General features: G+C 46.4%; 1 protein-coding gene across 6 annotated transcripts in view; it reads right to left on the bottom strand.

Annotated features, from left to right (window-relative positions):
* Positions 1–26,076, bottom strand: part of pphln1 (periphilin 1) — a 57,356-nt gene that overhangs the window by 24,282 nt on the left and 6,998 nt on the right. For 5 of the 6 annotated variants that reach the window (XM_065021360.1, XM_065021358.1, XM_065021362.1 and 2 more), the window contains exons 4-9: positions 22,638–22,856; positions 16,006–16,082; positions 11,970–12,107; positions 10,287–10,420; positions 6,807–6,868; positions 2,562–2,693 (exon numbers count right to left, since the gene is read on the bottom strand). In XM_065021360.1, coding sequence (XP_064877432.1) covers positions 2,562–2,693; positions 6,807–6,868; positions 10,287–10,420; positions 11,970–12,107; positions 16,006–16,082; positions 22,638–22,856 — 762 coding nt within the window. The remainder of the gene's footprint in view (positions 1–2,561; positions 2,694–6,806; positions 6,869–10,286; positions 10,421–11,969; positions 12,108–16,005; positions 16,083–22,637; positions 22,857–26,076) is intronic. The other variant, XM_065021363.1, reaches the window with a different exon arrangement.

Raw genomic sequence — 26,076 nt, 5'->3', positions numbered from 1 at the left:
ATGTGGGCTGACCACGCCAGAGACATGGCTGTAGTGTGTATGTGGGCTGACCACGCCAGAGACATGGCTGTAGTGTGTATGTGGGCTGACCACGCCAGAGACATGGCTGTAGTGTGTATGTGGGCTCACCACGCCAGAGACATGGCTGTAGTGTGTATGTGGGCTCACCACGCCAGAGACATGGCTGTAGTGTGTATGTGGGCTCACCACGCCAGAGACATGGCATGGCTGTAGTGTGTATGTGGGCTGACCACGCCAGAGACATGGCTGCTCACCACGCCAAGTGTGTATGTGGGCTGACCATGCCAGAGACATGGCTGTGTTGGACTGAAGTGTGTATGTGGGCTGACCACGCCAGAGACATGGCTGTAGTGTGTATGTGGGCTGACCACGCCAGAGACATGGCTGTGTTGGACTGAAGTGTGTATGTGGGCTGACCACGCCAGAGACATGGAGACATGGCTGTAGTGTGTATGTGGGCTGACCACGCCAGAGACATGGCTGTAGTGTGTATGTGACCACGCCAGAGACATGGGGCTGTACCACGCCAGAGACATGGCTGGACTGAAGTGTGTATGTGGGCTCACCACGCCAGAGACATGGCTGTGTTGGACCTGCCAGAGACATGGCTGTGTATGTGGGCTGACCACGCCAGAGACATGGCTGTAGTGTGTATGTGGGCTGACCACGCCAGAGACATGGCTGTGTTGGACTGTAGTGTGTATGTGGGCTGACCATGCCAGAGACATGGCTGTGTTGGACTGAAGTGTGTATGTGGGCTGACCATGCCAGAGACATGGCTGTAGTGTGTATGTGGGCTGACCACGCCAGAGACATGGCTGTGTGTACCACGACCAGCCAGAGACATGGCTGTAGTGTGTATGTGGGCTGACCACGCCAGAGACATGGCTGTGTATGTGGGCTGACATGGCTGTAGTGTGTATGTGGGCTCACCATGCCAGAGACATGGCTGTGTTGGACTGTAGTGTGTATGTGGGCCAGCCAGAGACATGGCTGTAGTGTGTATGTGGGCTCACGCCAGAGACATGGCTGTGTTGGCTGTAGTGTGTATGTGGGCTGACCACGCCAGAGACATGGCTGTAGTGTGTATGTGGGCTGACAGAGACACGCCAGAGACATGGCTGTAGTGTGTATGTGGGCTGACCACGCCAGAGACATGGCTGTAGTGTGTATGTGGGCTCAGAGACATGGCTGTAGTGTGTATGACCACGCCAGAGACATGGCTGTGTTGGACTGTAGTGTGTATGTGGGCTGACCATGCCAGAGACATGGCTGTAGTGTGTATGTGGGCTGACCACGCCAGAGACATGGCTGTAGTGTGTATGTGGGCTGACCACGCCAGAGACATGGCTGTGTTGGACTGAAGTGTGTATGTGGGCTGACCATGCCAGAGACATGGCTGTGTTGGGCTGTAGTGTGTATGTGGGCTGACCATGCCAGAGACATGGCTGTAGTGTGTATGTGGGCTCACCACGCTGTAGTGTGTATGTGGGCTCACCACGCCAGAGAGAGACATGGCTGTAGTGTGTATGTGGGCTGACCACGCCAGAGACATGGCTGTAGTGTGTATGTGGGCTGACCACGCCAGAGACATGGCTGTAGTGTGTATGTGGGCTGACCACGCCAGAGACATGGCTGTAGTGTGTATGTGGGCTGACCACGCCAGAGACATGGCTGTAGTGTGTATGTGGGCTGACCACGCCAGAGACATGGCTGTATGTGGGCTGACATGGTGTGTATGTGGGCTGACCACGCCAGAGACATGGCTGTAGTGTGTATGTGGGCTGGCCAGAGCCATGTGGGCTGACCATGCCAGAGACATGGCTGTAGTGTGTATGTGGGCTCACCACGCCAGAGACATGGCTGTAGTGTGTATGTGGGCTCACCACGCCAGAGACATGGCTGTAGTGTGTATGTGGGCTCACCACGCCAGAGACATGGCTGTAGTGTGTATGTGGGCTGACCACGCCAGAGACATGGCTGTAGTGTGTATGTGGGCTGACCACGCCAGAGACATGGCTGTAGTGTGTATGTGGGCTCACCACGCCAGAGACATGGCTGTAGTGTGTATGTGGGCTCACCACGCCAGAGACATGGCTGTAGTGTGTATGTGGGCTGACCACGCCAGAGACATGGCTGTAGTGTGTATGTGGGCTGACCATGCCAGAGACATGGCTGTAGTGTGTATGTGGACTCACCATGCCAGAGACATGGCTGTAGTGTGTATGTGGGCTGACCACGCCAGAGACATGGCTGTGTTGGACTGTAGTGTGTATGTGGGCTGACCACGCCAGAGACATGGCTGTGTTGGACTGAAGTGTTATTGTGGGCTGACCATGCCAGAGACATGGCTGTAGTGTGTATGTGGGCTCACCATGCCAGAGACATGGCTGTAGTGTGTATGTGGGCTGACCACGCCAGAGACATGGCTGTGTTGGACTGTAGTGTGTATGTGGGCTGACCACGCCAGAGACATGGCTGTGTTGGACTGAAGTGTTATTGTGGGCTGACCATGCCAGAGACATGGCTGTGTTGGGTACCTGCTCTATTTCCCGGGCCTTGGCTCCGATGGCCTGCGCTCGGCGCTCCTGGAAGTCATCCTGGGTCTTGGGGGTCTCATCAATGGGGGGCAGGCCCTCCTCACGGTCCCACTCTAGGACATGAGCCTCCTCCTGGGGAGAGAGACAGAGAGAGATGGTGTCCTGGGTCGCTCCGCTGGCTGGAAGAAGGATTTCTGAAAACCGATTCATCCCAAGCTTTTATATTCATTTATTTCATTATTATTCAAGGGTCTATTTTAAGTGATCAATTTAAGACACAAAACATAACTTTTTTAAGCATAAAGTCCTTCTACATTGTCCACTCTGCTATCAATGCCAGTGAATCGATATGGGTGATCCTCTCAAACAGTGTGGTCATGTCCAGAGAGTCAAAACACACACAGTGCTCTGGTCAGCATCGAAGTGGAGCATTCCCTACTTTTAGGGCTCAGCTAGACTCTGCATATGTGCATCATGGGAAAAGTTCAAATAAACCCCAAAACAAAATGAGATGTTAACATTGCATTAAGTACGGTGATCAAATCACACAGCAGAGCTCCAATTAACCCTCTTTAGTAGAGAGAGATCAGCCAGCCAACAGCATTATCCCTCCCCCCACTGGGTATAACAGTCTGGCCCCCCAGCGCTGGCCCTCCATGTGTCAGAGACTAAGACAGGGAGAAACGAGGAGAAAACGAGGCCAACTTAGATCATTGCTTCTATACTGCTGGATCTCTCTCTACTCCTCTCCGTCTCTCTCTCGCTCTCTCTCTCTCCGTCTCTCTCTCTCTCTCCCTCTTCGTCTCTCTCTCTCTACCCCTCTTCGCCTCACTCTCTCTACCCCTCTTCGTCTCACTCTCTCTACCCCTCTTCGTCTCACTCTCTCTACCCCTCTTCGTCTCACTCTCTCTACCCCTCTTCGTCTCTCTCTCTACCCCTCTTCGTCTCTCTACCCCTCTCATCTCTGCCTCAGTCTCTCTACCCCTCTCTCAGTCGCTCTACCCCTCTCTGTCGCTCTACCCCTCTCTGTCGCTCTACCCCTCTCTGTCGCTCTACCCCTCTCTGTCGCTCTACCCCTCTCTCAGTCGCTCTACCCCTCTCTCAGTCGCTCTACCCCCTCTGTCGCTCTACCCCTCTGTCGCTCTACCCCTCTGTCGCTCTACCCCTCTGTCGCTCTACCCTCCCTCAGTCTCTACCCCCTCCCTCTGTCGCTCTACCCCTCTCAGTCTCTACCCTCCCTCAGTCGCTCTACCCCTCTCTCAGTCTCTACCCCTCCTGTCGCTCTACCCCTCTCTCAGTCGCTCTACCCCTCTCAGTCGCTCTACCCCCTCTCAGTCGCTCTACCCCTCCCTCAGTCTCTCTACCCCTCCCTCAGTCTCTACCCCTCCCTCAGTCTCTCTACCCCTCCCTCAGTCTCTCTACCCCTCCCTCAGTCTCTCAGTCTACCCCTCCCTCAGTCTCTCTACCCCTCCCTCAGTCTCTCTACCCCTCCCTACCCCTCCTCAGTCTCTACCCCTCCCTCAGTCTCTCTACCCCTCCCTCAGTCTCTCTACCCCTCCCTCAGTCTCTCTACCCCTCCCTCAGTCTCTCTACCCCTCCCTCAGTCTCTCTACCCCTCTCCCTCTGGTTCTCTCCATCTCTTTCTACCCCTCTCCGTCTCTCGCTCTCTCTACCCATCTCCGTCTCTCTCTCTTTCTACCCCTCTCCCTCTGCATCGCTCAGTCCTCATTTCGTATTGTCCTTTAAGGGGCTAGCTAGGGGACTGGGGATGCAGAGAGCTGGCTATGCTTGATTAAACATTCTGGAGAGAGGAAGCAAGTTAGAGAGTCAAGTCGCATTAGTGACCCTAAGTCATTCAAAAATAAGACAAATATATGAAAACGGGCATCACAGAGCCAAGCGTGTAGGGGGGACCAGGAAGGGAGAGAGGGGGCTCGAAAAAATATCTGATGTGCTTGGCCAAAATACCAATTAGTGGGAAAAATATCAGAATTGGTCTGCCTGTGTAAGCACAGTCAGGCTCTCTTTCTCTCCCAGTCCCACTTCAATGTCTAGCCTTTTAAGAACACATCATGAACACACCCTAAACATCCCAGATCTGTGTAAACCTGAGCAGTTACCCAGGGAGACATGGTGCCTGTGTGCGTCTGTGTTCTCTTAAGGATAACTCCCAAAAGCAAGAGTGTTTGTTGAACCTACACGCTCTCCCATTAAAATGAGTTTACTCATGGCAGAGCTCTTTGATCTTCACTAAGGTTCTGGGTTCTAAACCAGGGAGAGAGAGGAGGAGGGGAACACACCGCCTGCCTGTCGTGACCAGATCAAACAGAGGGTTGGAGGGATGGAGGAGGTCGCGGCAGGGCTCTCACTAAAAAAAATACTTTCATCACAGAGGGTTTATTGGTGCACACACACACACGATCTCCAAGGGAGGTACCGGTGCGCCTTCCGATCTCTCGGAGGATAAAGTTTCAGAAAGTGTCTGGCTAGGTTCAAACGGTTGTCTAAAATGTCAGCCCAAATCAAAAGGATGATTCTACCCAGAGTATACAGAAAATATTTACCAACACAACTGGCATCAGATGATTCACAGCACTTTAACACTTCTAAGATGTTCCAGAATAATTTGTCAAGAGGTTTGTTTGTTAGAGATGATATGATGAAACAGAGACCATAGATAATGTAGCGTCACTAGCGTGCCAGGCAGCTCTGTGTATTCAGTACGGTGGAGCATCAGGCAGCTCTGTGTATTCAGTACGGTGGAGCATCAGGCAGCTCTGTGTATTCAGTACGGTGGAGCATCAGGCAGCTCTGTGTATTCAGTACGGTGGAGCATCAGGCAGCTCTGTGTATTCAGTACGGTGGAGCATCAGGCAGCTCTGTGTATTCAGTACGGTGGAGCATCAGGCAGCTGTGTGTATTCAGTACGGTGGAGCATCAGGCAGCTGTGTGTATTCAGTACGGTGGAGCATCAGGCAGCTCTGTGTATTCAGTACGGTGGAGCATCAGGCAGCTGTGTGTATTCAGTATGGTGCATCAGGCAGCTGTGTGTATTGTGTGGAGCATTCAGTATTCGGTGGAGCATCAGGCAGCTCTGTGTATTCAGTATGGTGGAGCATCAGGCAGCTCTGTGTATTCAGTACGGTGGAGCATCAGGCAGCTCTGTGTATTCAGTACGGTGGAGCATCAGGCAGCTGTGTGTATTCAGTACGGTGGAGCATCAGGCAGCTGTGTGTATTCAGTACGGTGGAGCATCAGGCAGCTCTGTGTATTCAGTACGGTGGAGCATCAGGCAGCTCTGTGTATTCAGTATGGTGGAGCATCAGGCAGCTCTGTGTATTCAGTACGGTGGAGCATCAGGCAGCTCTGTGTATTCAGTACGGTGGAGCATCAGGCAGCTGTGTGTATTCAGTACGGTGGAGCATCAGGCAGCTCTGTGTATTCAGTACGGTGGAGCATCAGGCAGCTCTGTGTATTCAGTATGGTGGAGCATCAGGCAGCTGTGTGTATTCAGTACGGTGGAGCATCAGGCAGCTCTGTGTATTCAGTATGGTGGAGCATCAGGCAGCTGTGTGTATTCAGTACGGTGGAGCATCAGGCAGCTCTGTGTATTCAGTACGGTGGAGCATCAGGCAGCTCTGTGTATTCAGTATGGTGGAGCATCAGGCAGCTGTGTGTATTCAGTACGGTGGAGCATCAGGCAGCTCTGTGTATTCAGTACGGTGGAGCACCAGGCAGCTGTGTGTATTCAGTATGGTGGAGCATCAGGCAGCTGTGTGTATTCAGTACGGTGGAGCATCAGGCAGCTCTGTGTATTCAGTACGGTGGAGCACCAGGCAGCTGTGTGTATTCAGTACGGTGGAGCATCAGGCAGCTGTGTGTATTCAGTATGGTGGAGCATCACACATTCACTATCCCATATCCCCATGGGAGTCTAGTTCCACTCAGTCAGCACCGCTTCAGTCGTCAAGAGAAAGGCAGAGGAAACAGCCAGCCAGCCAGCCAGTCTCTCCTCCCAGCTTTTAAATAGCAATAAGGCAGCTCCGCATTGCGTCGTGCCTAAGAACAGCCCTTAGCCGCGGTGTATTGGCCATATACCACACCCCCTTGGGCCTTATTGCTTAAATAAATCACACACTGACATGAATTAAAGCATGAACAGCTAACTATAGTGTTGACTCTTCCTTTTTGTCCAGCCCCCTCCCCCGTTTTTAATGTGTAAAACACTTCATCAGCAGGACTCACCTTAGTGGACGCTATGCTCTGAGGTGACCCGTCCTGAGAATGACCAGGGGGCCTGTCTTTGTCTGGAGAGGGAGAAAGAAAGAACACAACAGAGTCTGAGGGATGGAGAAGGAGGGATTCATTCAGAACAACACCTCGAGCCAGTACAATGAAAAAGACATCTCAGTGTATAGTGTGATCTTATTGGGGGTAATAAAGGTGTCTGACATGTTCTGACACCGCCAGGTAGGTTCCTGAGGAGGGGGGGAGCAGGGGGATACACCACACCGCCAGGTAGGTTCCTGTGGAGGGGGGGGAGAGCAGGGGGATACACCACACCGCCAGGTAGGTTCCTGTGGAGGGGGACCCGACACGCCGCCAGACAGTCTCCACCCGACACACCGCCAGACAGTCTCCACCCGACACACCGCCAGACAGTCTCCATCCGACACACCGCCAGACAGTCTCCATCCGACACACCGCCAGACAGTCTCCACCCGACACACCGCCAGACAGTCTCCACCCGACACACCGCCAGACAGTCTCCATCCGACACACCGCCAGACAGTCTCCACCCGACACACCGCCAGACAGTCTCCACCCGACACACCGCCAGACAGTCTCCACCCGACACACCGCCAGACAGTCTCCACCCGACACACCGCCAGACAGTCTCCATCCGACACACCGCCAGACAGTCTCCACCCGACACACCGCCAGACAGTCTCCACCCGACACACCGCCAGACAGTCTCCACCCGACACACCGCCAGACAGTCTCCACCCGACACACCGCCAGACAGTCTCCATCCGACACACCGCCAGACAGTCTCCATCCGACACACCGCCAGACAGTCTCCATCCGACACACCGCCAGACTGTCTCCATCCGACACACCGCCAGACAGTCTCCATACGACACACCGCCAGACAGTCTCCATCCACCATTGCATTGGATCTTTGTCCAGCTCCTGTTATTATTTGGGATGTTTAAACCTCTGTAGTCCTCTCCAGCCAGGCTTGTCCCCTCCTATCCCCTCTGCACTGATCAGATCCTGTGGATGGGTGCATAATAAGCCTGCATTAGGAGACACCCTGCAGGCGAGTCAGACTGAATTGCATGCCCTCATTCGTCTGTTGGCGCTCTCCTCTTTCCGTCTCTCGCTCTCTCTGACCTGTGTTGCCAGAGGCTTGATGCCCAAGCAGCATCGATGCCCAGTGGGCACCACCGCAGGCGCCATGGTCAATTACCCATTAGGTCCATGTCTGTGTTCTTCAAACACCATGCTCAGACACTCCCAGGAGAAATTCAAATGAGGTGCTGGTTCCATATTTAATTAAGAGGGCTCCTTCTCCCTGCACCACATACCATTATTCAGATAGACTGCTGAACTCAACTCTGATGGACGATACGTTCTGAATGACATCTCTAGTGGAGAGATGTGTGACTGTGTCAAATCCCTTGGCCGACTTTGTGGGTTGAACAGAATTCATTTCCATGTTATCAAAAACACTCCATAACTGAATGTGAAAGTGGGATTGAGAAAGACGACAGAGAGAGAACCTGTGGGTGGAGGATATTAGTTTGGTCTTGCCCCTGGAAAAGGGTTGACGGAGCCAACATGGTGGCCAGTAACATCCATCTCCCACACTAACATGTCGACCCACACAGCAGTTATATCCATTAGAGAGAGTCGACACCCTACTCCTTCCTCCATGTCTCTACACACACAAGCTGACAGCGTTTTTATGACCCATAACAAAGTGGCAGAGAGAGCGTGAAGACGGCAGGCCAGCCGACCAATTAGCAACGCTCTCTCTCAGGTTACCTCAGCTGAAACAGACCCAGCAGTATAAAGACCTTCACGGAAACCTCTCCCTCAGGTTACCTCAGCTGAAACAAACCCAGCAGTATAAAGACCTTCACAGAAACCTCTCCCTCAGGTTACCTCAGCTGAAACAGACCCAGCAGTATAAAGACCTTCACAGAAACCTCTCCCTCAGGTTACCTCAGCTGAAACAGACACAGCAGTATAAAGACCTTCACGGAAACCTCTCCCTCAGGTTACCTCAGCTGAAACAGACCTAGCAGTATAAAGACCTTCACGGAAACCTCTCCCTCAGGTTACCTCAGCTGAAACAGACCCAGCAGTATAAAGACCTTCACGGAAACCTCTCCCTCAGGTTACCTCAGCTGAAACAGACCCAGCAGGACAAAGACCTTCACGGAAACCTCTCTCTCAGGTTACCTCAGCTGAAACAAACCCAGCAGTATAAAGACCTTCACAGAAACCTCTCCCTCAGGTTACCTCAGCTGAAACAGACCCAGCAGGACAAAGACCTTCACAGAAAACTTTTATTATGGGCGGAGCTGGACGTAGGGTGGGAACGTTGGTTCACTGTTAAACCTCATTCTATATCTCAATTCAACATTGAGGTTCAACCTTTTGGGAGCTGGTGTTTGACCACGGAGCTAAAGAGCCATTTCTCCATACTTCGTCCTTGGTTAGATCGATAGTGTGTCATTAAAAACACAGGACAGAAGTCTTCTGATGAAATAACAGTAATCCAGCATTGAGTCGGCAGACACATTTCTGTTCATGATATTAGCTACAGTAACGGCTCATTCTCTACACTAAAACACACACTATAGTCTCTAGAACCCACCCTAGTTTCCTCTGTTCCCTGTACTTACCAGACATCCCGCTCTGACAAAACTCCTCACACTCTGAGACCATGAAGAAGAGAACATGGACGTCAGTAAGACTATAATCACACAGGCCGCCAGCCGGCTGGGAACGGCTCCTGTCGACTAATGAGCTTCTATAGACGATCATTATGGCTGTTAGAACCAATACACGGATGAGGAGGAGCAGAATCAATATGCTCAGCTTTCTTTCAGCGGATGAGACAATCACACCTATGACTGATTCACACTATAGGGGCGACCCAAACTGGACGCTGCTGGCTCCAGAATGTCCTTTCCAGCTCGGTTCCAGCGACTAATGTGGATGTGAAACCGAGCCGTCCCAGGTGGACCCTAGATTGTGAATCAGGTAGCACCGTATGGAGTGTAAAGAGAGTTAGTCGTCCATGCTCCCACACTGCATGCTACTATGGAGTAGTGGACTCCTAAAGCTGGGCCTGTAACACAGCACAGGGCACCACTGACCCGTGGGTACTTGTCCACGGGCCTGTTTGGGGAACAGACACCCACCCCAGGGCTGCTCAGCCACAGGGGTACCAGAGAGCGCTTCATGATAGTCCACACCTAAAAGCACGCCATGACATCATCAGATGGGGACGACAAGATTAAACTACAGAGGCTAAGGATTCCCCCCTGGTTCCAATAATGTAGTGGGGTCAAAATGTCAAGTCACAGGGCTATCATCTGTCTATTGGACAAGTTCAGCTGGAATCCCAGCTCTTCATAAGCTGCTGAACTAAATGCAACCCAAGAGGAACATGATTGGTGGGGAATGAGTGGTGGGGGAGGTACTTACTTTTCTGCTGGGCGGGGTGGGGGAGACCCTTGGCTCTGTCAGGAGAGTAGCTCTTGCTACTGACGGTGGAGCCGGACCGGCTGTGGGGGGAGGGGGGGACGTCTGCTCTCAGGGGAGGTAAGGGGCCTTTCCTTCTGTGGGTGTGAGAGACAAGGGGGATTTTAGTCACCTGTAGATGCTCTTAGAGTGACATATAATCAGTACATTCAACTAAAGATGGTAAAGGGTCAAATAAAAGACAAGATAGAAGATACACAGAGAGAGAGAGAGATCAACATCTTCACATATCTAGAGTCTGAGTGGTACTGATGTATCAAGTCTGACACCAACAGGCTCCAGAACAGCTTCTATCCCCAAGCCATGACTGATACATAGCTAACTAAATGTCTACACAGACTGAGTTGACCCTTGTATTTTATTCTTATTTTTGTCTCTACACACCCAGGGCCCTACACACACCCAGGGCCCTACACACACCCAGAGCCCTACACACATCCAGGGCCCTACACACGGACACACCGACAGGGCCCTACACACGGACACACCGACAGGGCCCTACACACTCGCAGGGCCCTACACACTGACACACTCGCAGGGCCCTACACACTGACACACTCGCAGGGCCCTACACACTGACACACTCGCAGGGCCCTACACACTGACACACTCGCAGGGCCCTACACACTGACACACTCGCAGGGCCCTACACACTGACACACTCGCAGGGCCCTACACAGACACACTCCTACACATATCTACCATATCTACCTCCATCACTCCAGTATCCCTGCTCATTGTAAATATGCTACTGGAACTGACCCTGTATATAGTAACCTTACCACTATACATATCTACCTCCATCACTCCAGTATCCCTGTCTCCTTAGATACATACCCTCTGTCTAGTTAGTAATGGATAGTAGTAGTACCACAGATACATACCCTCTGTCTAGTTAGTAATGGATAGTAGTACCAGACAGATACATACCCTCTGTCTAGTTAGTAATGGATAGTAGTACCAGACAGATACATACCCTCTGTCTAGTTAGTAATGGATAGTAGTACCAGACAGATACATACACTCTGTCTAGTTAGTAGTGGATAGTAGTACCAGACAGATACATACCCTCTGTCTAGTTAGTAATGGATAGTAGTAGTACCAGACAGATACATACCCTCTGTCTAGTTAGTAATGGATAGTAGTAGTACCACAGATACATACCCTCTGTCTAGTTAGTAATGGATAGTAGTACCAGACAGATACATACCCTCTGTCTAGTTAGTAATGGATAGTAGTACCAGACAGATACATACCCTCTGTCTAGTTAGTAATGGATAGTAGTACCAGACAGATACATACCCTCTGTCTAGTTAGTAATGGATAGTAGTAGTACCAGACAGATACATACCCTCTGTCTAGTTAGTAATGGATAGTAGTAGTACCACAGATACATACCCTCTGTCTAGTTAGTAATGGATAGTAGTACCAGACAGATACATACCCTCTGTCTAGTTAGTAATGGATAGTAGTACCAGACAGATACATACCCTCTGTCTAGTTAGTAATGGATAGTAGTACCAGACAGATACATACCCTCTGTCTAGTTAGTAATGGATAGTAGTACCAGACAGATACATACCCTCTGTCTAGTTAGTAATGGATAGTAGTACCACAGATACATACCCTCTGTCCAGGTTTAGGATGGCCTGCATCAGGGTGTCATCACCCCCCTCTGGGACCACAGCAGACAGGGAGCGGGGTGCAGGGTACATCCCCTGAGCCCTGACGCTGGAGGGAGGGGGTGCTGCACGGCCACTGCTTCTGGGTGGAAAGACAATCACACATCAAGGACCACATCTCAGACTGTACACATCAGCTTTAATACTGGAGGTACTTGGCCATTAAAGGACTAAGGTAAACTAAGAGGTTAAAAACCAGTACATCAGTGGAAGCAGTGGACTATATCTTAACCAAAGGTCACCATCACTTTGCATACTGGTATATAAAAAGGTAGGAGGGGAATGTCTTGGAGTCTTGGTCACTAGCCTTCATCTGCTGTTCATCAAAGCTTTCCATCTGCACTGTGTCAGAGCGATTAGGCCTGACTTTAGAGGGACTGCTCAGCAAGACTGCTCAACAAGACAGCTCCAACTGTCATTTGACGGCGGTCACTGAGCACTAAGTATCCAGGAGTCCGACTCCACTCAGAGAAACCATTAACCTCCTCTGTTGATCTCCACCTTCTGCTACATCTGGGTTAAGAAGGGGGCCGTCCCTGGACACAAGACACTCCTGTCAAGATGTTGAAGGGTTTATTTAGATAACTCCTCCCCTGGTCACGGTGGATCAGCACTGGAGCCTGTGTGCTGCCAGGACAGACACGGACAGGAGGGGTGACCCCGTGGTCTCAGGGGTGAAGGTCAGAGACCGGTGAGACAGGCTCCTAGACAGGGGAGCACCGGGCCGAGGTAGATGGTGTACAGATGAGGTACCGTAGAGAGGACATACCACCACAGCAACAGGACACCACCCTGGTCACAATCTGAGCACCAAACATGAAGAATCTTCACATTTCCTCTCATGTCTGACATTGTAAAATGAGGAAAAAGTACTGCTACAGATTAGGACTGAAAGTCCACAAGAACATCACATCATGAATCAATGCTTCTTCCGAAATGAATTGGGACAGAAACCTAACCAACTACATATTTATCTAAATATCTTCAGGCTAAATGGTATTTCTAAGCGGTTTTAATGACTCTGTTAAAACTCTACCGTTGCTCTCTGTGCAAAGGCTAAGCCCTAGTAGTTTTATCTTCCTAAACACACATCTGTGTTAGCAGCAGTAAAACCAGGAACATTAGTTTACCCTCCAGCCCTCTCTCCTCTCCTGTTGAGACTGTTGATCCTCTCTGGTTTGTTGCCCTCGCTGATGATGTGCCTCCTATACGACAGGCAGTAGAATGACCCAGCCAGGCAGGCAGGCAGGCCAAGGGGCAGGAGGGGGTATAAACAAATGAAAGGCACCTGGTCTCAGCGACCCCAGCCTGAACCTCATCTCCCCACGTCCTCCAACCAACCAACCAGCAGCTTGGAGTGACCGACCTCACAAAACTTTAATGACCCAGGGGATGCATCCCAAATGGCCCCCTATCCCCTACATACTGCACCGTGGGCTCTGGTTAAAAGGGGTGCACTACACAGGGGAATGGGTACCGTTTGGAACGCTGCCAGGGTGTTGTTTGAAGGGTACCTGACCTCGTCTGACCCCATCTGTGCTCAAAGGAAATGGCCACGTCTTTACTGCCGATATTACCCTTAAATATTAGCCTGCTACTTTCCCCTCCCTTTGAACTGGAACTGTGACCCCTGGCTGTTTAACACTGGGCTCTAACTGACCCACGGGGTGAAATGAAAAGGTGTTGAATTAGAGATGGTTGTTCAAGCAGAACATATTCTGTTATATTGCTGGTGCTCTCACTCTCAAACCTGTGGTTACTGTATTCTATATATATTGCTGCTGATTGAGTAAGGCAGTTGCTCTCACACCCAAACCTGTGGTTACTGTATTCTATATATATTGCTGCTGTGTTGAGTAAGGCAGTTGCTCTCACACCCAAACCTGTGGTTACTGTATTCTATATATATTGCTGCTGATTAAGTAAGGCAGTTGCTCTCACACCCAAACCTGTGGTTACTGTATTCTATATATATTGCTGCTGATTAAGTAAGGCAGTTGCTCTCACACCCAAACCTGTGGTTACTGTATTCTATATATATTGCTGCTGATTGAGTAAGGCAGTTGCTCTCACACCCAAACCTGTGGTTACTGTATTCTATATATATTGCTGCTGATTAAGTAAGGCAGTTGCTCTCACACCCAAACCTGTGGTTACTGTATTCTATATATATTGCTGCTGTGTTGAGTAAGGCAGTTGCTCTCACACCCAAACCTGTGGTTACTGTATTCTATATATATTGCTGCTGATTGAGTAAGGCAGTTGCTCTCACACCCAAACCTGTGGTTACTGTATTCTATATATATTGCTGCTGTGTTGAGTAAGGCAGTTGCTCTCACACCCAAACCTGTGGTTACTGTATTCTATATATATTGCTGCTGTGTTGAGTAAGGCAGTTGCTCTCACACCCAAACCTGTGGTTACTGTATTCTATATATATTGCTGCTGATTAAGTAAGGCAGTTGCTCTCACACCCAAACCTGTGGTTACTGTATTCTATATATATTGCTGCTGTGTTGATTAAGTAAGGCGATTAAGTAAGGCGGTTGCTCTCACACACAAACCTGGTTACTGTATTCTATATATATTGAAGTCTTTAAATCCTGTAGAATGCCTGAACGGACCTCAAAATGACTACCTAAAATGTACATTATCAGTGATCACTAAAAGGAGAACTCAATCTAATGACTTTAGTCCTGGTGATTATAGTTCAGGTCAAGAGTACAACTGTATGAGAAATACAGTTTGAACATCAGTCAACTTCAGGTTGAATCAGACTAAGTAATCTCTCAGTCTCTTCATGCATCCGTACCTTTACACCGTCACGACAGGTAAATATGCCAAGACAAATAACAACAGCCAGACCTAACTAACCGGATTACAGGGGGCCTCGGGGCGTGTGTGAATATCATAACCTCTCAACATTAACTTGATTTATGGCAGTAATTACTTTCTCTATTATTTCACCTGAGGAACTGAAGAAGGTGAGAAGAAAGAACCTTGAACACCTGGCCCTTAAAATAACAGACGAGTTCTGCTGCTGCACGTACCTCTCCTGACCCCGGGACAGTCACAGAACCCTGCTCTGTCACACTGGCCATCACCTTACAACGTCGTAGTGTACGGACTGCCTTACACAGTTGTGACAAGACCTATGTCCTGTTATGATTCCTGTCATAGTGATGGTGCTGTCCGGAGGGTGACTCAGTAGACGCCATTGTTAACCCTGTATCTTCCTTCACCTCTATCATGTCAGGTTACACCAGACAGACAGACAGGGTTTTAAAGACTAGTATGCGACCTCGGGCTGCGACAAGGAATGGTACGCTCATCGCTGTGACGACCTGGGTTCAAATACCACTTGAAATATTTTCAGTTTTTGCTCTAGTCTGCCTGGAGTGTCAGATGGGCGGGGTTTTCTGATTTGGGACTATTTTATGGAGCCATTCAGCCAGGCAAAGCTGAATCAAGCCCAGATAAAATATTTGAAATGAATTCAAGTACCATTTGAACCCAGGTGTGGCGTGGTGTGAAAGCAGAGCGGCCGCAGTCGACCCTGAGGTCCCAGGAGAGAGCTATGTGAGCAGAGAGGTGGACGGGGCCCGATGTGGCCCAGACCTGATGCGTATGTGATTATTCTCTGGTACTATGTAAACATTTCACACAGAATGAGACACACAGCTATGCAAATCAGTAAAGACATGACATGGGCTTCAGTCTACAGGGCTGATTGGGGAGGCTGTGTCAAAAAGATGGGTTGTCATGGTAAACAAGTGGTGCAACAATGCCATCTTCTGGTCACTTAGATAATGACAGTGCATAATTTTTCCTGGGGGGGGTTCAGGAGAGGTACTTGTAGTGAAACAGAACGGTGATCAGTTTGGTTTAACATGGTTAGACTGCTTGAACATTAAACTCCAATTCTCCTGATGAGAGTTTCAAAATAAATATCCAGGAGTGTGTGAGAGAGCTGTGCCTACCTGAACTCCATCTGGCGTGTTGTATGGGGGTCCTCTCTAGGAGGTGGTCTAGAAGGGAAGGGGTACGGCTCCTCCGGCTAGAACACAGACAATCACTTTTATTGTTTCAGTACAGAACAACAGATCTACAGGTGTCCCATCCTGAGAAACACTGATGCTGCTGTTGATTAGACAGTACTGAACAACATATCTACAGGTGTCCCATCCCGAGAAACACTGATGCTGCTGTTGATTAGACAGTACAGAACAACATATCTACAGGTGTCCCATCCTGAGAAACACTGATGCTGCTGTTGATTAGACAGTACAGAACAACATATCTACAGGTGTCCCATCCTGAGAAACACTGTGATGCTGTTGATTAGAGAGTACTGAACAACATATCTACAGGTGTCCCATCCTGAGAAACACTGTGATGCTGTTGATTAGACAGTACAGAACAACATATCTACAGGTGTCCCATCCTGAGAAACACTGTGATGCTGCTGTTGATTAGACAGTACTGAACAACATATCTACAGGTGTCCCATCCTGAGAAACACTGTGATGCTGCTGTTGATTAGACAGTACTGAACAACATATCTACAGGTATCCCATCCTGAGAAACACTGATGCTGCTGTTGATTAGACAGTACAGAACAACATATCTACAGGTGTCCCATCCTGAGAAACACTGATGCTGCTGTTGATTAGACAGTACAGAACAACATATCTACAGGTGTCCCATCCTGAGAAACACTGTGATGCTGCTGTTGATTAGACAGTACTGAACAACATATCTACAGGTGTCCCATCCTGAGAAACACTGATGCTGTTGATTAGACAGTACAGAACAACATATCTACAGGTGTCCCATACTGAGAAACACTGATGCTGCTGTTGATTAGACAGTACAGAACAACATATCTACAGGTGTCCCATCCTGAGAAACACCGTGATGCTGCTGTTGATTAGACAGTACAGAACAACATATCTACAGGTGTCCCATCCTGAGAAACACTGTGATGCTGTTGATTAGAGAGTACTGAACAACATATCTACAGGTGTCCCATCCTGAGAAACACTGTGATGCTGTTGATTAGACAGTACTGAACAACATATCTACAGGTGTACCATCCTGAGAAACACTGTGATGCTGTTGATTAGAGAGTACTGAACAACATATCTACAGGTGTCCCATCCTGAGAAACACTGTGATGCTGTTGATTAGAGAGTATTGAACAACATATCTACAGGTGTCCCATCCTGAGAAACACTGTGATGCTGCTGTTGATTAGACAGTACTGAACAACATATCTACAGGTGTCCCATCCTGAGAAACACTGATGCTGCTGTTGATTACAGTACAGAACAACATATCTACAGGTGTCCCATCCTGAGAAACACTGTGATGCTGTTGATTAGACAGTACTGAACAACATATCTACAGGTGTCCCATCCTGAGAAACACTGATGCTGCTGTTGATTAGAGAGTACTGAACAACATATCTACAGGTGTCCCATCCTGAGAAACACTGATGCTGCTGTTGATTAGACAGTACTGAACAACATATCTACAGGTGTCCCATCCTGAGAAACACTGATGCTGCTGTTGATTAGACAGTACAGAACAACATATCTACAGGTGTCCCATCCTGAGAAACACTGATGCTGTTGATTAGACAGTACTGAACAACATATCTACAGGTGTCCCATCCTGAGAAACACTGATGCTGCTGTTGATTAGAGAGTACTGAACAACATATCTACAGGTGTCCCATCCTGAGAAACACTGTGATGCTGCTGTTGATTAGACAGTACTGAACAACATATCTACAGGTGTCCCATCCTGAGAAACACCGTGATGCTGCTGTTGATTAGACAGTACAGAACAACATATCTACAGGTGTCCCATCCTGAGAAACACTGTGATGCTGTTGATTAGAGAGTACTGAACAACATATCTACAAGTGTCCCATCCTGAGAAACACTGTGATGCTGTTGATTAGACAGTACAGAACAACATATCTACAGGTGTCCCATCCTGAGAAACACTGTGATGCTGCTGTTGATTAGACAGTACAGAACAACATATCTACAGGTGTCCCATCCTGAGAAACACCGTGATGCTGCTGTTGATTAGACAGTACAGAACAACATATCTACAGGTGTCCCATCCTGAGAAACACTGTGATGCTGTTGATTAGACAGTACTGAACAACATATCTACAGGTGTCCCATCCTGAGAAACACTGTGATGCTGTTGATTAGACAGTACTGAACAACATATCTACAGGTGTACCATCCTGAGAAACACTGATGCTGCTGTTGATTAGACAGTACTGAACAACATATCTACAGGTGTCCCATCCTGAGAAACACTGATGCTGCTGTTGATTACAGTACAGAACAACATATCTACAGGTGTCCCATCCTGAGAAACACTGATGCTGCTGTTGATTAGAGAGTACTGAACAACATATCTACAGGTGTCCCATCCTGAGAAACACTGATGCTGCTGTTGATTAGACAGTACTGAACAACATATCTACAGGTGTCCCATCCTGAGAAACACTGATGCTGCTGTTGATTAGACAGTACAGAACAACATATCTACAGGTGTCCCATCCTGAGAAACACTGATGCTGTTGATTAGACAGTACTGAACAACATATCTACAGGTGTCCCATCCTGAGAAACACTGTGATGCTGCTGTTGATTAGACAGTACTGAACAACATATCTACAGGTGTCCCATCCTGAGAAACACCGTGATGCTGCTGTTGATTAGACAGTACAGAACAACATATCTACAGGTGTCCCATCCTGAGAAACACTGTGATGCTGTTGATTAGAGAGTACTGAACAACATATCTACAGGTGTCCCATCCTGAGAAACACTGTGATGCTGTTGATTAGACAGTACAGAACAACATATCTACAGGTGTCCCATCCTGAGAAACACTGTGATGCTGCTGTTGATTAGACAGTACAGAACAACATATCTACAGGTGTCCCATCCTGAGAAACACCGTGATGCTGCTGTTGATTAGACAGTACAGAACAACATATCTACAGGTGTCCCATCCTGAGAAACACTGATGCTGCTGTTGATTACAGTACAGAACAACATATCTACAGGTGTCCCATCCTGAGAAACACTGTGATGCTGTTGATTAGACAGTACTGAACAACATATCTACAAGTGTTCCATCCTGAGAAACACTGATGCTGCTGTTGATTAGACAGTACTGAACAACATATCTACAGGTGTCCCATCCTGAGAAACACTGTGATGCTGTTGATTAGACAGTACAGAACAACATATCTACAGGTGTCCCATCCTGAGAAACACTGTGATGCTGTTGATTAGACAGTACTGAACAACATATCTACAGGTGTCCCATCCTGAGAAACACTGTGATGCTGCTGTTGATTAGACAGTACTGAACAACATATCTACAGGTGTCCCATCCTGAGAAACACTGATGCTGCTGTTGATTAGACAGTACAGAACAACATATCTACAGGTGTCCCATCCTGAGAAACACTGTGATGCTGTTGATTAGACAGTACTGAACAACATATCTACAGGTGTCCCATCCTGAGAAACACTGATGCTGCTGTTGATTAGAGAGTACTGAACAACATATCTACAGGTGTCCCATCCTGAGAAACACTGATGCTGCTGTTGATTAGACAGTACTGAACAACATATCTACAGGTGTCCCATCCTGAGAAACACTGATGCTGCTGTTGATTAGACAGTACAGAACAACATATCTACAGGTGTCCCATCCTGAGAAACACTGATGCTGTTGATTAGACAGTACTGAACAACATATCTACAGGTGTCCCATCCTGAGAAACACTGATGCTGCTGTTGATTAGAGAGTACTGAACAACATATCTACAGGTGTCCCATCCTGAGAAACACTGATGCTGCTGTTGATTAGACAGTACTGAACAACATATCTACAGGTGTCCCATCCTGAGAAACACTGATGCTGCTGTTGATTAGACAGTACAGAACAACATATCTACAGGTGTCCCATCCTGAGAAACACTGATGCTGTTGATTAGACAGTACTGAACAACATATCTACAGGTGTCCCATCCTGAGAAACACTGATGCTGCTGTTGATTAGAGAGTACTGAACAACATATCTACAGGTGTCCCATCCTGAGAAACACTGTGATGCTGCTGTTGATTAGACAGTACTGAACAACATACAGTTGAAGTCAGAAGTTTAGCCAAATACATTTAAACTCAGTTTTTCACAATTCCTGACATTTAATCCTAGTAAAAATGTACTGTCTTAGGTCAGTTAGGATCACCACGTTATTTTAAGAATGTGAAATGTCAGAATAATAGTAGAGAGAATTATTTATTTCAGATTTGATTTCTTTCATCACATTCCCAGTGGGTCAGAAGTTTACATACACTCAATTAGTATTTGCTAGCATAGCATTTAAATTGTTTAACTTGGGTCAAACGTTTCAGGTAGCCTTCCACAAGCTTCCCACAATAAGTTGGGTCAATTTTGGCCCATTCCTCCTGACAGAGCTGGTGTAACTGAGTCAGGTTTGTAGGCCTCCTTGCTCGCACACACTTTTTCAGTTCTGCACACAAATTTTCTATAGGATTGAGGTCAGGGCTTTGTGATGGCCACTCCAATACCTTGACTTTGTTGTCCTTAAGCCATTTTGCCACAACTTTGGAAGTATGCTTGGGGTCATTGTCCATTTGGAAGACCCATTTGCGACCAAGCTTTAACTTCCTGACTGGTGTCTTGAAATAATTTCCCTGCCTCATGATGCTATCTATTTTGTGAAGTGCACCAGTCCCTCCTGCAGCAAAACGCCCCCACAACATGATGCTGCCACCCCCGGTCTTCACGGTTGGGATGGTGTTCTTCGGCTTCCCCCTTTTTCCTCCCAACATAACGATGGTCATTATGGTCAAACAGTTATAATTTTTTGGTTCATCAGACCAGAGGACATTTCTCCAAAAAGTATGTTCTTTGTCCCCATGTGCAGTTATAAACCGTAATCTGGCTCTTTTAATGGTGGTTTTGGAGCTGTGGCTTCTTCCTTTCTGAGCAGCCGTTCAGGTCATGTCGATATAGGACTTGTTTTGCTGTGGGATATAGATACTTTTGTGACCCGTTTCCTCCATCTTCACAAGATCCTTTGCTGTTGTTCTAGGATTAATTTGCACTTTTCGCACCAAAGTACGTTCATCTCTAGGAGACAGAACGCGTCTCCTTCCTGAGCGGTATGATGGCTGTGTGGTCCCATGGTGTTTATACTTGAGTACTATTGTTTGTACAGATGAACGTGGTACCTTCTGGCGTTTGGAAATTGCTCCCAAGGATGAACAAGACTTGTGGAGGTCCACACAATTTTTTTTCTGAGGTCCTGGCTGATTTCCCATGATGTCAAGCAAAGAGGCACTGAGTTTGAAGGAAGGCCTTGAAATACATCCACAGGTTCACCTCCAATTGACTCAAATGATGTCAATTAGCCTATCAGAAGCTTCTAAAGCCATGACATCATTTTTTTGAATTTTCCAAGCTGTTTAAAGGCACAGTCAACTTAGTGTATGTAAATGTCTGACCCACTGGAATTGTGACACAGTGAATTATCGGTCTGTAAACAATTGGTGGAAAAATTACTTGTGTCATTCAAAGTAGATGCCCTAACCGACTTGCCAAAACTATAGTTCTTTAACAAGAAATTTGTGGAGTGGTTGAAAAACAAGTTCTAATGTCTCCAACCTAAGTGGATGTGAACTTCTGACTTCAACTTTATCTACAGGTGTCCTATCCTGAGAAACACACAATGATGCTGCTGTTGATTAGACAGTATTTTCTAAAATATTAAATTCCAATCCTCTGTATTTGGTATTTTATTAGGATCCCCATTAGCTGTTGCAAAAGCTACTCTTCCTGGGGCCCACAGCTACTCTTCCTGGGGCCCACAGCTACTCTTCCTGGGGCCCACAGCTACTCTTCTTGGGGTCCATGCACCAATGAAAGTGATTGACAGAGCATCTTCTACTCAACATGTAATTCTTTATCTGAACACCAAGTGGCGTCAGAGGTTGAAATAAACTCCTTCTCATACAGTTGGCGGTGTATATAATGGATTTCTAGCTGTACTATAATCATATACCCTATAACTTCAGCATTGACTGTACTATGAGCTAAATTCAGTACTTCAATCAAATGCATTTATACAGCCGTTTTTACATCAGCAGATATCACAAAGTGCTTCTACAGAAACCCTGTCTAAAACCCCAAAGAGCAAGCAATGAAGATGTAGAAGCACTTCCATTGTGGTGTTCACATTTTACTGTTAGAGAAATATTTCTTGCAGTTTCTCAAATCATACTAATGCAATCGATATGCAGGTGCTTCTACACCTGCATCGCTTGCTGTTTGGGGTTTTAGGCTGGGTTTCTATACAGCACTTTGAGATGTCAGCTGATGTAAGAAGGGCTTTATAAATACATTTGATATGAGGCACATTCTTTTGTGCTTGTAAACCCAGCATGTACAGTAGATCGATGGTCAGATATTATGCTTCCTTGGCATGAGGCTTAAATTGTGTGTATACAATAATGGTTTATTCATTGTCTGAGCCACTTACTCTCCGGGAAGGTGGGATACCTCTGCGCTCATTAGAAAAATGAAGGCTGTCGCCATGGTAGCCTCTTTGATCCTCGCCATGGTAACCTCGAGGGCCTCCATTTGGATAAAAGCGAGGCCCGTCATACTCAAACCCTCGATTGTACTCCTCGTCTGGCCTTCCGAAACCAGCCGGCCTCCTCTCTACAGGCCCTGCTCCAGCTGATCTGGGATATGGGGCCTACAATTAATTACATTTCGATGTGAAAGAAGAGAAAGAGAAACAAGATTAGGGTTATGTCCTCTAGAAAGCTATTTACTATTTTTATTTCTAGATGAAAAGGTTTATTTTAGAAAAACATTATGTATTGTAATTCTCAGTGAATCATATAATGTATGTCATTTTCAGGATGGAAACAAGGCACAGTTGTTCTGTGGAGCTCAGGAACACTCAACTCTTTTCTCTTATATCAGGTTGACCGATTAATTAGGGACAATTTCATGTTTTCATAACAATTGGTAATCTGCCTTTTTGGATGCCGATTATGGCCGATTACAATGTAATCCATGAGTAAACTGCGTGGCAGGCTGACCGCCTGTTACACGAGTGCAGCGTCAAAAGGACCTTGTGGCTGCAATGAGCCAAGGTAAGTTGCTAGCCAGCATTAAACTTATCTTATAAAAAACACAATCAATCTTTACATGATCACTAGTTAACTACAGATGGTTGATGATATTACGAGGTTAACCAGCATGTCATAATCACTAGTTAACTACAGATGGTTGATGATATTACGAGGTTAACCAGCATGTCCTGATCACTAGTTAACTACAGATGGTTGATGATATTACGAGGTTAACCAGCATGTCATAATCACTAGTTAACTACAGATGGTTGATGATATTACGAGGTTAACCAGCATGTCATGATCACTAGTTAACTACAGATGGTTGATGATATTACTGGTTAACCAGCATGTCATGATCACTAGTTAACTACAGATGGTTGATGATATTACTGGTTAACCAGCATGTCATGCGCTGCATGTAAATAATCACTAGTTAACTACAGATGGTTGATGATATTACGAGGTTAACCAGCATGTAAATAATCACTAGTTAACTACAGATGGTTGATGATATTACGAGGTTAACCAGCATGTAAATAATCACTAGTTAACTACAGATGGTTGATGATATTACGAGGTTAACCAGCATGTAAATAATCACTAGTTAACTACAGATGGTTGATGATATTACGAGGTTAACCAGCATGTCATAATCACTAGTTAACTACAGATGGTTGATGATATTACGAGGTTAACCAGCATGTCATGATCACTAGTTAACTACAGATGGTTGATGATATTACGAGGTTAACCAGCATGTCATGATCACTAGTTAACTACAGATGGTTGATGATATTACGAGGTTAACCAGCATGTCATAATCACTAGTTAACTACACATGGTTGATGATATTACGAGGTTAACCAGCATGTCATAATCACTAGTTAACTACAGATGGTTGATGATATTACGAGGTTAACCAGCATGTCATGATCACTAGTTAACTACAGATGGTTGATGATATTACGAGGTTAACCAGCATGTAAATAATCACTAGTTAACTACAGATGGTTGATGATATTACGAGGTTAACCAGCATGTCATAATCACTAGTTAACTACAGATGGTTGATGATATTACGAGGTTAACCAGCATGTAAATAATCACTAGTTAACTACAGATGGTTGATGATATTACGAGGTTAACCAGCATGTAAATAATCACTAGTTAACTACAGATGGTTGATGATATTACGAGGTTAACCAGCATGTCATGATCACTAGTTAACTACAGATGGTTGATGATATTACGAGGTTAACCAGCATGTCATGATCACTAGTTAACTACAGATGGTTGATGATATTACGAGGTTAACCAGCATGTGAATAATCACTAGTTAACTACAGATGGTTGATGATATTACGAGGTTAACTAGCATGTGAATAATCACTAGTTAACTACAGATGGTTGATGATATTACGAGGTTAACCAGCATGTCATGATCACTAGTTAACTACAGATGGTTGATGATATTACGAGGTTAACCAGCATGTAAATAATCACTAGTTAACTACAGATGGTTGATGATATTACGAGGTTAACCAGCATGTAAATAATCACTAGTTAACTACAGATGGTTGATGATATTACGAGGTTAACCAGCATGTCATAATCACTAGTTAACTACAGATGGTTGATGATATTACGAGGTTAACCAGCATGTCATGATCACTAGTTAACTACAGATGGTTGATGATATTACGAGGTTAACCAGCATGTCATAATCACTAGTTAACTACAGATGGTTGATGATATTACGAGGTTAACCAGCATGTAAATAAACACTAGTTAACTACAGATGGTTGATGATATTACGAGGTTAACCAGCATGTCATGATCACTAGTTAACTACAGATGGTTGATGATATTACGAGGTTAACCAGCATGTCATAATCACTAGTTAACTACAGATGGTTGATGATATTACGAGGTTAACCAGCATGTAAATAAACACTAGTTAACTACAGATGGTTGATGATATTACGAGGTTAACCAGCATGTCATGATCACTAGTTAACTACAGATGGTTGATGATATTACGAGGTTAACCAGCATGTCATAATCACTAGTTAACTACAGATGGTTGATGATATTACGAGGTTAACCAGCATGTCATGATCACTAGTTAACTACAGATGGTTGATGATATTACGAGGTTAACCAGCATGTCATAATCACTAGTTAACTACAGATGGTTGATGATATTACGAGGTTAACCAGCATGTAAATAATCACTAGTTAACTACAGATGGTTGATGATATTACGAGGTTAACCAGCATGTCATGATCACTAGTTAACTACAGATGGTTGATGATATTACGAGGTTAACCAGCATGTCATAATCACTAGTTAACTACAGATGGTTGATGATATTACGAGGTTAACCAGCATGTCATGATCACTAGTTAACTACAGATGGTTGATGATATTACGAGGTTAACCAGCATGTCATAATCACTAGTTAACTACAGATGGTTGATGATATTACGAGGTTAACCAGCATGTAAATAATCACTAGTTAACTACAGATGGTTGATGATATTACGAGGTTAACCAGCATGTCATGATCACTAGTTAACTACAGATGGTTGATGATATTACGAGGTTAACCAGCATGTAAATAATCACTAGTTAACTACAGATGGTTGATGATATTACGAGGTTAACCAGCATGTCCTGATCACTAGTTAACTACAGATGGTTGATGATATTACGAGGTTAACCAGCATGTAAATAATCACTAGTTAACTACAGATGGTTGATGATATTACGAGGTTAACCAGCATGTAAATAATCACTAGTTAACTACAGATGGTTGATGATATTACGAG

The sequence above is a fragment of the Oncorhynchus nerka genome, linkage group LG8, assembly GCF_034236695.1.
Source record: "Oncorhynchus nerka isolate Pitt River linkage group LG8, Oner_Uvic_2.0, whole genome shotgun sequence".
In the NCBI taxonomy this organism is placed as follows: domain Eukaryota; kingdom Metazoa; phylum Chordata; class Actinopteri; order Salmoniformes; family Salmonidae; genus Oncorhynchus; species Oncorhynchus nerka.
The sequence above is the reverse complement of the archived record's forward strand: the minus strand, read 5'-3'. Positions and strand labels throughout refer to the sequence as shown.